Source organism: Dreissena polymorpha, chromosome 8 (genome assembly GCF_020536995.1).
Source record: "Dreissena polymorpha isolate Duluth1 chromosome 8, UMN_Dpol_1.0, whole genome shotgun sequence".
Taxonomy (NCBI): domain Eukaryota; kingdom Metazoa; phylum Mollusca; class Bivalvia; order Myida; family Dreissenidae; genus Dreissena; species Dreissena polymorpha.
In genome coordinates, this window is record NC_068362.1 from 96586561 (window position 1) to 96604242 (window position 17682).

The 17682-nt window shown below is 38.6% G+C and overlaps 1 protein-coding gene across 2 annotated transcripts in view; it reads left to right on the plus strand.

Annotated features, from left to right (window-relative positions):
• LOC127843256 (vacuolar protein sorting-associated protein 51 homolog) overlaps positions 1–14653 on the plus strand; it is a 33687-nt gene extending 19034 nt beyond the window's left edge. For both annotated transcript variants that reach the window (XM_052373121.1, XM_052373122.1), the window contains exons 12-20: positions 967–1109; positions 2447–2674; positions 7951–8091; positions 9123–9233; positions 9418–9533; positions 9906–10026; positions 10434–10546; positions 13596–13674; positions 14385–14653. In XM_052373121.1, coding sequence (XP_052229081.1) covers positions 967–1109; positions 2447–2674; positions 7951–8091; positions 9123–9233; positions 9418–9533; positions 9906–10026; positions 10434–10546; positions 13596–13674; positions 14385–14414 — 1082 coding nt within the window. In that variant the 3' untranslated portion in view covers positions 14415–14653. The remainder of the gene's footprint in view (positions 1–966; positions 1110–2446; positions 2675–7950; positions 8092–9122; positions 9234–9417; positions 9534–9905; positions 10027–10433; positions 10547–13595; positions 13675–14384) is intronic.
• Positions 14654–17682: the final 3029 nt, after the last annotated feature.

A 17682-nucleotide genomic window follows, 5' to 3' on the forward strand; every position in this document is an offset into this window, starting at 1 on the left:
CATCAGAACCTTTCCTCATCAGGCTGACTGCCTAACAGACATTGTCAGAACCTTTCCTCATCAGGCTGACTTCCTAACAGACATTGTCAGAACCTTTCCTCATCAGGCTGACTGCCTAACAGACATCGTCAGAACCTTTCCTCATCAGGCTGACTGCCTAACAGACATCGTCAGAACCTTTCCTCATCAGGCTGACTGCCTAACAGACATCGTCAGAACCTTTCCTTATCAGGCTGACTGCCTAACGGACATCCTAAGAACCTTTCCTCATCAGGCTGACTGCCTAACAGACATCGTCAGAACCTTTCCTCATCAGGCTGACTGCCTAACAGACATTGTCAGAACCTTTCCTCATCAGGCTGACTGCCTAACAGACATCGTCAGAACCTTTCCTCATCAGGCTGACTGCCTAACAGACATCGTCAGAACCTTTTCTCATCAGGCTGACTGCCTAACAGACATCGTCAGAACCTTACCTTATCAGGCTGACTGCCTAACGGACATCCTAAGAACCTTTCCTCATCAGGCTGACTGCCTAACAGACACATTAGAACCTTTCCTGATCAGGCTGACTGCCTAACAGACATCATCAGAACCTATCCTCATCAAGCTGACTGTCTAACAGACATCGTCAGAACCTTTCCTTATCAGGCTGACTGCCTAACAGACATCATCTGAACCTTTACTCATCAGGCTATCAGGTACATTTAAGTTGAGTGTGAGGAACAGGAAATAAGATTGCCATATTGGATCAGTCCTTAGTGTTTTCCACGGAGGGCATAGGGGCAGGGCGCAGTAAATTAAAAAGGGCATTTTACTTCGCTGTTGATAAAAAAAGGCAAAACGTAGGGCAAAAAGCCGGTTTAAGGGGGGGGAGGGACAATTTAAGCATATTAGTGGCGTTTTGGGGTACAACATTAACAAAGTCTTTTGTTGTTATCAAGATAGTAAAAATATGTGTTTCAGACTGCCTCACTGACGTACGTCAGAACCTGGCGTCTCCCCGGCCTGCAGGCAAGCAGGAGGCAGCCTTGAACCTGGGGGAGCTACTCAGTGGTGTTCAGCTCAACACTGTGGACCAGGTCAAGTCTGTGCTCATTAACCTGCAGGTACTGATCTCCTGCTCGCTCATAGTCTGTGCTCACCAACCTGCAGGTACTGATCTCCTGCTCGCTCATATATTAGCCTTGTTCTGGGAAAACTGGGCTGAAAGCATGTGCATAAGTGTCATCACAGATTAGCCTGTGCATTCTACACAGGCTAATCTCTGGGACACTGCACTTTGATGGAATTTTGGTTTGAAAGGAATTCTATTCTTAACATAAATTCACTTTTGGCTGAAAGTGCAGACTGCACAGGCTTATCTGGGACAACACTTTAAGCACCCCCATTTAGCCACATTTTGCCAGAACAAGGCATATAACTGAATAAACGCTATAACATTTAGATTTATAACTGCTAAGGTGTCCTCGCAAACATGCAGATAATGGACTTGTAATTTTCTTCTCTGCCTGCCTGTTCCAGTTATATTATGAAAAATACTTGTTATCATTTACATAGTGTATGAATGCTCCAGCTTGGCTTAAAGTTTTCTTTAGACATTTAATTATGCTCCCCCAAAATTTGTTGGGGGGAGCATATAGTCGCCACTTTGTCTGTCCTTGCGTGTGTCCGTCCGTGCACAGTTTTTGTCCGGGCTATTTCTCAGCAATTAATGACAGGAATTCAATTAAACTTTATGGGAAGCTTCACTACTAAGAGGAGATGTGCATATTATCAGCCGGTTCTGGTCGGATGATTTTTCACAGAGTTATGGCCCTTTGAAATTTCTATAAACTGTACATATAGTGCAATTCTTGTCCGCCCAACTACTGACTGGAATTCAATGAAGCTTTATGGGAAGCTTAACTACCTTGAGGAGATGCGCATGTTATTTGTGAGTTCTGGTTAGATGATGTATTTAGAGAGTTATGGCCCTTTGAAATTTTTGCTAAGTTGCTAAACCATCCATCGTATTATTTTGTTCAAAGTTATGCGCCTCAAGACGTTTCCTTTTATCTGAATATATAGTGCAATATTGTGACAAAAAAAAACTTTGGGGAGCATCACCCGTCTCCGACGGTTTCTTGTTTATATTAATATATATGATTTAAATGTTTAAAGGAGTTTTATGGAGAATAAATGGTAGCCAAATTGTTACTCCTTTTACAAAATTTGTTGAGTTGTAGCCCTAATTTTTTTAATTTAAGACTAAGCCCTGATTTATTTCAATTTTTATTTTGTAATGGATTATTATTGAGTGATTTCCTTTTTTCACTGTTAATTAAGTGGTCAAGTGTTTCAGCGGTTCTGAATATTAACATTTTCCTGACTAAATTATTTTGAATATTTTTTAGACTCATAAATAGTGTTTATAAGTACATACGTTTTTCTCATAATGCACCAGGTGTTCATTGCTCCGGACATCACGTTCGCCATGAAGCCCTATTTCCGTGGTGCGTTCTGCACGACAGGTGTGCGGGAGGGTCTGGTGGTGGCATTCGTGCGTCACCTGACCACCGTGTGCCACGACTTCTGTGAGGGGGGTGGGGAGAGGGGGGCAGCCCCACCAGCCCTGCTTCTTATCCTGTCCAGATTGTGCTCGGACTTTGAGAACTCCACTATCTCCTATCTGGTGTGTAGAACAACATTAATTACACGTACTGAAAGTTATTGGCTTTGATGCATTGAATCTAAAGGGGCATTATTGCTGGGGTTAGATTTTTCCTCCTTTTCAGCTGATTTTTAGCTCGGCTGTTTTCGGAGATAACCCGAGGTATTGTCATAGCCAGCTCGGCGTCCGGCGTCCGCCGTGCTAAAACCTTGAAATTTTCCTCTAACATCAAAGTGCTTCCACCTACAACTTTGAAACTTCATATGTAGATGCACCTAGATGAGTTCTACATGCCACACCCATTTTTGGGTCACTAGGTCAAAGGTCGAGGTCACTGACAAGGTTTAATTTATTCAAAACAGCACCTGCAGCTGAGCATTGGCACCCGTTATGCGGTGCTCTTGTTTTCTTTCCAGTGCGGATTTTCTTTATACTTAGTGGTTGACTTGAATAATGATATGTATGGGAACCCAGTGAAGAGGTTGGGTAGGGACCATGAAATCAGACCATGGAATTTTCATTTTGAGGAAAACAATAACGAATCGTGGAAAATCTTTCAAACTGGCAATTGTTCCTTTGCTAATTTTGACAATGGGACAGTCATTCCTCAGTTGTTTTGACGAGCCAGACAGTCGTTCCTCCGTTGTTTTGGCAACCCGGACAATCGTTCCTGCATTATTTTGACAACCCGGACAATCGTTTATACATTATATGAACACACAGAACATTTGTTTCTTCAATAATCCTATCCCGGATTTGTTTTCCTTAGTTACATTTAATGGACTTGTTGTTCTATTTTTTCCTTAGTTACATTTAATGGACTTGTTGTTCTATTTTTTCCTTAGTTACATTTAATGGACTTGTTGTTCTTTATTGAACTTGCCACATCCTTATCGCACAAAATCTTTTATGTCTGTCTGTTTTGCCACTGACTCGCCCTTGCTATGACTGTAGACCTGTTTCCACCATCGCATTGTCTTTTGGGGGGCAGCCTATCAAAATCCTAGTAGTCGTAGCCAACGAGATTGTATTATTTAAATGTGTTCTTTTCCCAGAGAAACCGATGTGTAGGAACCAAAATCAGCTAAGTTGAGTGAATAGTCATATAGTTATCATCATTAATAGGTTTTGGTGGCCATCTTCAACACCATCTTGAAAAACACAACTTTCCAGAGGTCAGATTTCAGAAAACTTTGATACGTTATAAAGGACCTTATACCCTACCAGGATCAGTTGGCATACGTTTTTTAGCAATTGTTTGGGGGTTGATATGTTATTTTTCATATAATGACCTGGCTAGTTTGCCTAATGCTGCTCTGACCGGTAATTTATAAATAGATATGCTGTTTGTAAAGATTCATTTAACTGAGTCCATGCTTTACGTGTTACTCTAATGTGTACAGTCTATTCTCTATATGTATTCATTGTACTGAATGCAAGTCATATCAGTTTGAGTTGTAATAGTTTTGACGTTAAATTTGTGTATTATATACTACTTATATTATTTAAATTAACTATGAAATACGCAGTTATTATAACTGTTCCCAACAGAAATTCTTAATTAAAAAAAGAACTGAAATATAGACTAGCTTGTCTGCTAGTATTTGTCCTGGCTGACCCCTGTTCGCGTGTGCAGCGTTCATAATTTCAAATCACATCATTTGAATGAGTATTCAACTTGTCCACTTGTGTGACCTGAAAACAAAAGTCAAATTTATGTTATTGAGCAAAGAATCTATTATTTTAAATAAAATTTAATTTAAAACATGTGTTTCTTGCAAATTATGTTGCAACAATAAAAATGTCTAAATGATATGCCACCAGTGTTTTCTAGTACAATATTCAAAAAAATGTATTGAGTCACTAATTGTTATTTCAACCATGGTATTATCATGCCATAATGACAACTTTAACACCTAAAATGTGGGAACGTTACATAACGATTCCAGACTGGCGTCGCATAACAGTTAATAAATGCAAGTAAACGATTGGTTGGGTCATGGTTATCACATTAGACCCAAATGAATATGAGTGGACAATGTCTGAATGGTTATTTTCATTATTTTAAAATTGTGTGTTATTTTTCAAAATGTTAGTATATTTTTCAAACAGTTAAAATAATATTATGTGATCATGAATGAGCATTATAACATTAAAAATTATTTTAATAATTCTACTTTCACTGAGGTATGTAATTATTGGACCCTTGCAGGAATCAGAACGTCTTTAACTGCATATCCATCATATTGAAGACTTAGACTTGTGTTTCTTGGTGTGCCTGAGACCCTCTAAGCATAGCAAAGGCTGACCTCGTTTGTTCTTTGGAAGTTCCATGTTGGAAGTGAATGTAAATGATTGGGACATTTCTATATATACATATTATTTTCACAGTTTGCTAAATTAAAGTAAAAGAATTGACAAACTTAAATTTTGTGAGTCAATAAGTCTATTAATTTGTTAAAATCACATTGGCTGGCTCATTTTGAATAGGCTTACTGTTAACAAGTTAGGTACATATAATGGTTGTCTAATTATAGGTGTAAGTAACCTTTGATCGGCGTGTAGTATGTTTTAAGGTTTAGAAGCTTATTGTAGGAACACATTGCTGAGGTGTCAAAATTACGTAGGAACAAATGTCCAGGCTGGCAAAATAATGTAGGAGCAAATGTTCGGGCTGGCAAAATAATGTAGGAATGATTGTCCAGGTTGTCAAAATAATGTAGGAACAAATGCCCGGGCTGGCAAAATAATGTAGGAATGATTGTCCGGATTGTCAAAATAATGTAGGAACGATTGTCCAGGCTGGCAAAATAATGTAGGAACAAATGTCCAGGCTGGCAAAATAATGTAGGAACAAATGTCCAGGCTGGCAAAATAATGTAGGAACAAATGTCCGGGTTTGCAAAACAATGTAGGAACGATTGTCCGGGTTTTCAAAATAATGTAGGAACAATTGTCAGGGCTGGCAAAACAATGTAGGAACGATTGTCCGGGCTGGCAAAACAATGTAGAAACAATTGTCCGGGTTTTCAAAATAATGTAGGCACAATTGTTTGGTTGTCAAAACAACGTAGGAAAGACTGTCTGGTTGTCAAAACAGCGAAGGAATGACAATCCACTATGTCAAAATAAGGGCAGGAACAATTGTCGGTGGGAACGACTGTCCAGATGCCAACAATAACATATCTTCATCTGGAAATGTATATGGGTGTATAGCAAGAATTCAGAGCTATAAAGATGTATGTTTTCACAGGCTTATGTGAGACAACACAATGTTACTTTTATGAATACAGTGAAACCTGTATGAACCCAGTCCCTGTCTAAACTTAACGTCTTTTTCTAGTTTTTCCTTCTTATTTAATAATAATATATACAAATAGGTCATTTTAATGAACCCTTTAAATCTGTATACCGATGGATTTTTTAATTATTATTTGTTTTTAATTTGTCAATATAAATTCGCAACCAATAGAAATTTATACTGTTATCAAAAGAAATGACCAACAATTTAGAAATAGTGTACTATTTTAAACATTGACATACTGTTGTTTTAATTTATGTTATAATTGTTCATTTTAAGTAAAATGGAGTTTTACTTAAGTCTTTAAAGATTGCCTTGATAAATTTACCCCAAAACCCAACAATTGTCCTTGCCAATTTGATGTTCTGATCGAACGGGTTTTACTGTATTGTATATTAGTGAAATACAGTCAAACTTGTTATTCACTGTATTCAGAAAGTGTCATCTTTTATTATTGTGTCTTAATTCACTGTATTCAGAAAGTGTCGTCCTTTATTATTGTGTGTACTTTCTGTTACACACCTATTTTTATGCCCCCTTAGAAGAAGAGGGGGTATATTGTTTTGCTCATGTCGGTCCGTATGTCTGTCCACCAGATGGTTTCCAGATGATTACTCAAGAACACTTAGGCCTAGGATCATGAAACTTTATTGATACATTGATCATGACTCACAGATGACCCCTATTGATTTTGAGGTCACTAGGTCAAAGGTCAAGGTCACGGTGACCCGAAATAGTAAAATGGTTTCCGGATAAAAACTCAAAAACGCTTATGCCTAGGATCATGAAACTTCATAGGTACATTGATCATGACTCGCAGATGACCCCTATTGATTTTCAGGTCACTAGTCCAAAGGTCAAGGTCACGGTGACCCAAAATAGAAAAATGGTTTCTGGATGATAACTCATGAACGTTATGCCTAGGATCATGAAACTTCATAGGTACATTGATCTTGACTTGCAGATGACCACTATTGATTATCAGGTCACTAGGTCAAAGGTCAAGGTCACGGTGACCCGAAATAGTAAAATGGTTTCCAGATGATAACTCAAGAACGCTTATGCCTAGAATCATAAAACTTTATAGATACATTGATCATGACTCGCAGATGACCCCTATTGATTTTCAGGTCACTAGGGTAAAGGTCAAGGTCACGGTGACCCGAAATAGTAAAATTGTTTCCGGATGATAACTCAAGAACGCTTATGCCTAGGATCATGAAACTTCATAGGTACATTGATCATGACTTGCAGATGACCCCTATTGATTTTAGGTCACTAGGTCAAAGGTCAAGGTCACGGTGACCCGAAATAGCAAAATGGTCCGGATGATAACTCAAGAACGCTTATGCCTAGGATCATGAAACTTCATAGGTACATTGATCATGACTCGCAGATGACCCCTTATGATTTTTAGGTCACTAGGGCAAGGTCAAGGTCATGGTGATTCAACGTAGAAAAATGGTTTCCGGATGATAACTCAAGAACGCTTACGCCTAGGATCATGAAACTTCATAGGTACATTGATCATGACTCGCAGATGACCCCTATTGACTTTCAGGTCACTAGGTCAAAGGTCAAGGTCTCGGTGACTTGACACAGTAAAATGGTTTCTGGATGATAACTCAAGAAAGCTTACACCTAGGATCATGAAACTTCATAGGTACATTGATCATGACTCGTAGATGACCCCTCTTGATTTTTAGGTCACTAGGTCAAAGGTCACGGTCACAGTGCCAAAAAAAACGTATTTACACAATGGCTGCCACTACAACTGACAGCCCATATGGCGGGCATGCATGTTTTACAAACAGCCCTTGTTATTAGTTTTTTTCAATGTTTTTTTTTCAAATCTGCAATCCAGTGCATTTAAATTAAATAATTGAACTAATATGCTCAAAAAAGTGTACAATAGTTGTATAAAATATATAAATAGAATAGTTAATTAAATATCAAATATTCATGGATAACTATTTTATTTATGGATTTTTTTTAGATAACCTTGACTGAGGAGCAGTTTGACATGGACTCTCGGAATGAGATGACCTCAATATCTGACCTTTGTAATGAGGTCAAGGTTACTGCACAGAAACTGCTCAATCACTATGTCAAAGTTCAAGGTCTGGCCATCTCTCAGGTAAGGAGCATGCTTGTTGTCCCCTACCGGTGCACTCCGTCTGTCTGTCTGTCAGTCTGTCTGTCAGTCTGTCTGTCTGTCTGTCTGTCTGTCTGTCTGTCTGTCTGTCTGTCTGTCTGCCTGCCTGGCCTGCCTGCCTGCCTGCCTGCCTGCCTGCCTGCCTGCCTGCCTGCCTGCCTGCCTGCCTGCCTGCCTGCCTGCCTGCCTGCCTGCCTGCCTGCCTGCCTGCCTGCCTGCCTGCCTGCCTGCCTGCCTGCCTGCCTGCCTGCCTGCCTGCCTGCCTGCCTGCCTGCCTGCCTGCCTGCCTGCCTGCCTGCCTGCCTGCCTGCCTGCCTGCCTGCCTGCCTGCCTGCCTGCCTGCCTGCCTGCCTGCCTGCCTGCCTGCCTGCCTGCCTGCCTGCCTGCCTGCCTGCCTGCCTGCCTGCCTGCCTGCCTGCCTGCCTGCCTGCCTGCCTGCCTGCCTGCCTGCCTGCCTGCCTGCCTGCCTGCCTGCCTGCCTGCCTGCCTGCCTGCCTGCCTGCCTGCCTGCCTGCCTGCCTGCCTGCCTGCCTGTCTGTCTGTCTGTCTGTCTGTCTGTCCGTCACACTTTTCTGGATCCTGCGATAACTTCAAAAGTTTTTCATATTTTTTCATGAAACTTGAAACATGGATAGATGGCAATATGAAGATTATGCACATCGTTTCATTATGTTCCTACATAAAGAATTCCGGTTGCTATGGCAACAAATATATTTAAAAAAAATCTAACAATGGTGGAGTTTCACCGGTAGGGGACCATATTGCTTGGCAATCTCTTGTTTCATTTGATCCATTCAGTCCTCATTTTGGTATAAGATAAACATAAGTGATTCAATTAATGCAGTTGTTTATTTAAACATTTACTCTTATTGTAATATTAATTGTGTAAAAGAAACAACCATCTTATAAAGTTTGAAATCAATTCTTGTTTTAAATGTTATGTGACAATAACTTAAAGTCTAGAATGTTGACATTAAATGATCAGCTGATAATTCTTGTGTACACTTCTTCAGATGTTGCGCAAGAGTGTGGAGACTCGTGATTGGTTGAACACAATTGAGCCCAGGAATGTAAGAGCGGTGATGAAACGAGTGGTTGAAGATATTACAGCCATCGACTCACAGGTACATGTAGGAGCAATCTTGTCTTTCACATGATAAATCATTCTTAATAAATTAAGATCATGAATACCACATACATGGTACGTTTACAGCCCTCTCAGAATGAAATAATTTCGTGGTAATTGGTGAGTGTTCTGTCCTTAATAAATTGGTGAATATTTTTTTCTTACATTTCCTCTATATGTAGGTGGGTCAGTTGTATGAGGAAGGGGTGCGTAAGGAGAGAAGCAGTGACTCCAGTCGCAGGGCCCACAGCTACAGTGCCTCCCAGCAGAGGAGGGGCCAGTGGGCCTTCACACCTAGGTAGGGATCCTTCATTGGAGGAGGGGCCAGTGGGCCTTCACACATAGGTAGGGGTCCTCCCAGCAGAGGAGGGGCCAGTGGGCCTTCACACCTAGGTAGTGGTCCTTCACACCAAGGTAGGGGTCCTTCACACCTAGGTAGGGGTCCTTCAGTGAAGACTCGTCTCTATGGTTCAAAATTCGTCCCAACTTTAGTTTGTCAAATCGTGAATAAGCCGTCATTATTCAGCCTGAGGAGTGGAAAGACCTCATAAACTTTGAAAAACAAACAAATGTTTATTGGAATCTTTGCAATCTATAGGTGTACATCAATGACACAACCTAAATTATTGTGATAAAATGTTCAAATTATAATTATAATTTTTGATTTCAGCATAGACAACAGTCTGATCAGTAACATACAGAAGTTGTTCTCGGAGAAGATTGAGATATTCAGTGCTGTAGAGTTCTCCAAGGTGTCAGTCCTCACTGGCATAGTCAAGATCAGCCTCAAGGTGGGAGATTCATGGAGACTTTGTTATTTATTTACAGGTCCAGAATAATCCTTGATTATTGATCATACTATCATTTGCATTTTTTGTTTTTGTTTAATATGCATGAACAAAACGAACATGCTTCATTTTCAAATATGTTTATAAATTTTATTTTCTTCAATAAATGTGAAAGCTAGAAATATCAATATTACCATAGTCAAAGTATCACATTAAATTTTTTCCTTGACAAAAGCTAACCAGTATTATGGTTACTGGTAGCTCTCAAAAGCTAACCAGTATTATGGTTACTGGTAGCTCTCAAAAGCTAACCAGTATAATAGTTACTGGTAGCTCTCAAAAGCTAACCAGTATTATGGTTACGCAGCTCTTACATAGTAAACATGATAATCTTGTATTCCCGGGTACAGACGTTCATGGAGTGTGTACGATTGCGGATATTCGGTCGCTATGGGCTACAGCAGATACAGGTGGACACCAACTACCTGCAGATTCACCTCTGGGGATTCGTGTCTGACGAAAAGTGAGCGCTCATTTATGTATAACGTGGTATATATTTACATACTTGTTGTATAGTGTCTTGTTTGGGGTTGGGGAACAGATTGGGTGAAGGTCAATTGATACATTGTTGCTGGCATTTTACAAAATTCCAAGTCTCTGGAATGGTTATGTTTTCTGTCATTGTGCATTTTTAACCAGGTTTTTAACCAGGTTTTCCGAAGGAAAAAACTGGTTATTAGATTGGCGAATGCGGGCGGGCTGGCTGGCTGGCGGGCTGGCGGGCGGGCGGAACAAGCTTGTCCGGGCCATAACTATGTCGTTCATTGTCAGATTTTAAAATCATTTGGCACATTTGTTCACCATCATTGGACGGTGTGTCGCGCGAAATAATTACGTCGATATCTCCAAGGTCAAGGTCACACTTTGAGTTCAAAGGTCAAAAATGGCCATAAATGAGCTTGTCCTGGCCATAACTATGTCATTCATTGTGAGATTTTAAAATCATTTGGCACATTTGTTCACCATCATGGGACGGTGTGTCGCACAAAAAAATCACGTCAATATCTCCAATGTCAAGGTCGCCACGACTAAAAATATATTTTTTTTAAAAACAAACTTACAAAGGGGGTTAATTTTGTTTGTTCATTTCAAAAGTTCAGTTTGAGTTTTCTCCCTTTATCAGTTTTTTTTTTCACAATGAAAACCTGGTTTTGTGACAATTTTGTCCCTTGTGTTTCTTTGAAAGAGTTAGTGATACAATATGACCAATGTTGTAGGAATTGTAGTAGCTGGCATATGTCTTCTTCATGGGTAGGGAAACAATCAGCTTTTATTTTCATTATTCAGGAACAATCGGTATTTGCTTAAACTTATCATTTAATGTTATCTGGCGGGTGTTTTCTTTCATTATTTATATGTGTATTTGACCAGCTAGATAGTAAAATTATGAAACTGGACTTTGTAATCTTTTTATGCCCCCCTTCGAAGAAGAGGGGGTATATTGCTGTGCTCATGTTGGTCTGTCGGTCGGTCGGTCCGTCCACCAGGTGGTTTCCGGATGATAACTCAAGAACGCTTGGGCCTAGGATCATGAAACTTCATAGGTACATTGATCATGACTCGCAGATGACCCCTATTGATTTTGAGGTCACTAGGTCAAAGGTCAAGGTCACAGGTGAAGGTCACAGTTACTGGAAATAGGCATTTTAGGATTTAGCATGGTTCAAACAAGGGAAACAACTACCGTTTTTGCATGTTCTTTTTGTTACAGCATTTGCCTCCCTTATAACATATTTAAATTTGACCAAATGTAAGACTAACAGCATTTTTGTAATGCATTCTACTACTGCTGCTGCTGCTGCTGCTGTTGCTGCTGCCGCCGCCGCCGCCTCCACCACCACCACCACCACTACCACCACCACCACCACCACCACCACCACCACCACCACCACCACCACCACCACCACCACCACCACCACATCCACCACCACTTATAGCCCATATAGGGGGGCATGCATGTTTTACAAACAGCCCTTGTTTTTCATGGGTTACTAAGGTTCGCTTGGTCATTGTTGGCTTGGGTACTACTAAAATGTACCTGGGGTACACTTAAATGTACCCCAGGTACGGAAAATATACTAAAACGTACCCGGGAATTCTTACTTAATTAGTCATTTTTGGCTATTCTTTTTCAAATTGATAATGTTAATATTTATCTCAATATTTTGTAAAAAGGCCTCTATATTATCAAAACTCATGCTTAAATAAGCATGTTGAGGCAGGTTTTGTTCGAAGAGAATTTTGTTTCAAATTAAGCAGTGCATTATACGACATCGGATACAGTTTAAATTGTCGGGGTATGTTTTAGTTTATTTACTGTAACTGTGGTACATTTAAGTATAATTATAAGTACCCAGGGTACATTTAAGTACTACCCTAGCCAACAAGACCAATTGCGCATTTAAATGTTTACATGACTACGGTATACGCTAAATTGTGGCCACATGTTTGTTTTCAGCCTGGTGATTATTGGACAAGATAGTGTCCAGTACAGTACAATGTCTGTTTTCAGCCTGGTGCAGTGTTTATTGGACGAGATAGTGTGCAGTACAGTACAATGTCTGTTTTCAGCCTGGTGTTTATTGGAAAAGATAGTGTGCAGTACAGTACAATGTCTGTTTTCAGCCTGGTGCAGTGTTTATTGGACGAGATAGTGTGCAGTCTCAGGCTTTTTCCGCTCCATTTTGGGAAAATGCCACACTTGAATTTTGGGAATTTCGCGTCGTGAAAAACCCCATTTTGGGAAATAAAATAATCGCAAAACTGGCTCAATTGGGAAAAATAATCGCATGTAATTAGTGTTTCTTATATTTCAAAGAAGCCATTAACTGGTACATAACGACTATTTTGATAACATATTATTTAAATTTTACAAAATATTATGAACATGGGTGATAAATGCAGGTTTTTTTATATCTGATTTTGGGGAAAAGGCCTGGCCTTTTTTGAGGTGAAAAAAATAGCGTGAAACGCCAGATTTTGGGGAAAATAAGGAAAGTCTTAAATGATCAATTTAACATATTTTACTGTTTTTAAAACAAATTCAAAGCAACAGATAATTTATTTATGCAATATTTTTTCTATTTTCTACACTGGATCTGGTGAACTAATATATTTAAAGGTTAAACAAATAAAAAATTATTATTTTTTTTTGGAATTGGGAATTTTTTTTTTCAATTGGGAAAAAAACAACCAGATTTGCATTAGGAATGGGGCCGAATTTCGGACCCGTGGCGTAGGGCGGAAAAGGCCTGGCAGTACAGTACAATATCTGTTTTCAGCCTGGTGTTTATTGGACGAGATAGTGTGCAGTACAGAACAATGTCTGTTTTCAGCCTGGTGCAGTGTTTATTGGACAAGATAGTGTGCAGTACAGAACAATGTCTGTTTTCAGCCTGGTGCAGTCTTTATTGGACAAGATAGTGTGCAGTACAGAACAATGTCTGTTTTCAGTCTGGTGCAGTGTTTATTGGATGAGATAGGGTGCAGTACGGTATGATTTCTGTTTTCAGCCTGGTGCAGTGTTTATTGGACGAGATAGTATGCAGTACTGTTCACAGGTGCCTGGATCCTGTCCTGATGGAGCCGAGTGTAAGTCGCCGTCGTATGAACGTGTGTCCTTATGTGCGTGTTTTCATGTGTACGTGCATGTATGTATATGTATGTATATGCGTGTATGTGCGTGCGTTTGTGTTTTGGTTACTGGAATCACCCTAGACATCTGTCCGTCTTTCTTAGTCACACATTTGATTTGTCCGCATATGTTCTTTAACACTCTTTAATATGCAAAATTCAAACATGCAGGCATTGCTCTTTAGGATGTGAAATTAATCATGTGTGATTTACATAGTGTTACGATACAAATTACAAAGTTATGCCCCCTCTCCTACTTGGAATTTCTGAAACATTATAAAAAGACTTTGGTTAGCTAACATGTACTTCCTAGCAATAAAAACGTCCGGATGTTTCATATTTAGTATGGAACATTGTATATAAGTCCTCTAACTACTATCAACGCATGACACTGGATCACAACTAGCCACGGGCATGGGTCCAATTTTTCGAATGTTACAAATTGCTTCATGTAACTACGTGCGATGCCTGGGGTCGGTGTGGGGGCATTCTTCTATTTTATGACAATTTGTAGTTTGGTATACTATATTGTATAAGAAATTGAGCCGCCGTTATATATATGTGTAAATATATGTTTACCAGTTTGATCAGTTTCCAAAACGCACATAAATTTTAACTATTTTGAAACAAAAATCAGATAGAAACTGTAATTTGTATTTCTGTTTCAGGTGATTGAATTAATATGCGACAGGGGTTGATTTAGTACGCAGATAAAAGCACCGATATTTTTGGGGTTGCGGAATTAATTTTGTTTACAAATACGAACTAGATACATTGTGGCTAAATAAAAAACATGTTTCTGTACTTATTATGTTGTTTATTTAAGGACAATTGTTTATGTGATCTGTCGAATGTAATATTTATTATACGATATTTATTTCGTGCTTATAAATATTTACGTATTTTATTCTTGTGCAATAAAGTTGTCTATAACATATGATGTACTTCTCGTTTGTCTGGACAAATGCTATTGTCCCAGTTAAGATACTAACATTGTTTTCGTGGAGAAGTCATTGATATTCCATATTTTGATCATATAGTGATCTTCCAAATGCGTCAGATAGAGAAGAAACCTACTGGTCAATGAGTAAGTGAACAAAACTGACCGAATTATGTTGAAGTCCTTTTAAAATCACACACTGTATACACTATAATCTTATCGAAATTACCAATAATGCAAAAATTGGGTAAGCATTGTAATTATCTCATGATCAGGATGGGTTTCACCGGAGCGGACTTATAGTTTGCGCTCTGTTTGTCTGTCTGTCAGTCACACTTTTCTGGATCCTGCGATAACTTTAAAAGTTCTTCATATTTTTTCATGAACCTTGAAATATGGATAGATGGCAATATGGAGATTATGCACGTCATTTTATTTTGTTCCTATGTCAAGAATTCTGGTTGCTATGGCAACAAATAGACTAGAAACACTGCTGAAAATGGTGGTTTTCTGGATCCTGCGATAACTTTAAAAGTTCTTCATATTTTTTCATTAAACTTGTAACATGGATAGATGACAATATGGACATTATGCACGTCATTTCATTTTGTTCGTACGTAAAAAAATTCTGGTTGCTATGGCAACAAATATATATAAAAAAATTCTGACAATGGTGGAATTTCTGACAATGGTGGTAGGGGACATATATAGCTTGGCAATAGTCTTGTTACATAAGTTATTTGAAAAAGATAAAACTGATGCTTTGCAGAGTATTTATCATTTACAAATATAATGTAATAAATTCCGTATTACATGGCAACGGATATGATGTTCTATTGATATCATAGGTACATCATGTTTAGTAATTAAAAATAAATGCACAGAGCCAAATGCCCTGATACATTTTCTGATGATGCCATAGCTAATGAGGTAACTTCAAGGTATTACAGCGTAGTATTAAAAATATTAAACTGCGACGTCATCAATGATCCAAAAACCATTATTTGAAACTGGAATAAACAATGTAGTGTAACTGTTTCATTGACCAATCAGTGATGTCATAAAAGATGTCGGGTGATAAGGTCCTATCTCCAGTTTCATAATCTGCTCTGCAATGACCATTCATTTTGAATGTAACTTAAGTCATTATAACTGCACCCTATTGTCAATTTGCTGAAATCCTCTGGGCCCTTAAGGTAGCTTCAAGTGGGTATCCATACAGAACATGTGATGGCACTCCTGCTCTGTTTCAAGGTATGTTTCCTGGACCTGTGTCTAAAGATTTTGTATTATGTATTCCTACTTTTGAGTGAAAAGTTCCTTCTTTTTCCTACTTCTTTTGCAAAAGTAGTTCCTATTTTTTCCTACTTTTTGAAAAGAGGTCACTTGACAGCCTGGTGTTTCAATACCTACGTACAAGAAATGCGGTTTAGGTGAACATCGCCGTCGAACTGTCATTCTGTTCACATGTCCGCCCGACCATTTGTGTGTTATTTTACATACAGTTCAATACTTGAACTCATTGCCCTGAAATAATGAATTCTCATAGAAGCAATGTCTTTTCCGGCGGATTTAAAATTTGTTTTAGTAATATCTCGATGGAAGTTGAACACTATTGCCCAAAAAGTTTTTTTTCCTTCAGATTTTTGAACGCTGTTTATTTTTGTCATAACTCTTGTTTCCGCTTAAGGTAGTGCACCCAAATTGATTTCCAGCAGTTTGTTCAAAGATTGAAGAGGATGTGTAAAGTTGCCGTTGCCGAGTGGTTAAGGCGATGGACATGAAATCTTTTGGGATTTTCCCGCGCAAGTTCGAATCCTGCCGACAACGCATACTTTTTGCGATGCGTTTTATTTCTTTTCTAACGTTATTTGATTTAATATAGCATATAAGCTATGTTTATTGTTAAATATGTTGCAATTTTTATGCAAATTCTTCAATTTTTAAATTAAAACAACGTTATGGCTAAATTTGGTGATTTACTGCTGAAAATACGAATCGTCCATGTTGCATTTTTATTTCAAAAAGTAAACGGTAAATCTGTCTATTTCTGGGTATTTCGGCAGTATATAGTGTATCTATAAAAAACTAAGTTTAAAATATTACTTTCATGATACTATTTTGAATTTTATGACACTTTTTTTTTAACAAACCCAATTTCTACTTGGCTGAAACCACTTCAATTTCATGGCGCTCTTCCATAGATAACAAGTTATAAAAAGTAAATGACTTTAAAAAAATACTTATTCCATCTTGTACAAACTTTTAACATATTTACCGCATTTGTACACTCCAACTGCATGTCCATATTTGGAAATCTGGATGAACTATGGAACTTTCATATACCCCAGGGGTGCAAATAAACTGGACAAAAGCCGAGCGTGGGGGTGGTTTTGAAAAAATCAGTATATTTTTTTAAAAAGCGCGGAAAGCCTACCTGAAAAATTTGCATGTAGTTCAGTGCAATGATGCTGATTAAGAAAATAATACATTATATTATATTTGGATAGGTGTCCATCATGGGTTTGTTACCTTAAGATACTACCTATTACAATCACCTGTTTCACAAGGATCAGATTGACAATTAGGCGCTCATGCTAACAAGCTTACATTTGAACTAGAATTCATGGAGCCATTGGCAGATTTTGACAAAGTTCTTAAATAACTTGAACCTTATTTACAGTATAAGTCATTTCGATAAATTTTCGTCAAAATCTCTGTGTACACAGATATGTTCTAGCCTTAAGTTTCAAAATTCACATTAAAAAATGCAAACAAGGTCTTTACCAAGATCTATAGAGATGGGAATTTAAGGTTGCATCGGTATTGTTAAAAAAAAAGTTCTTGCGAAGACGTGCATTCGGATAAAGATTGTATATGTGTCTTGTTCTGAGAAAACTGGTCATAATGCATGTGCGTAAAATGTCGTCCCAGATTAGCCTGTGCAGTCCGCACAGGCTAATCAGGGACGACACTTTCCGCTTTTATGGTATTTTTAGTTTCAAGGAAGTCCCTTGAAGACGACA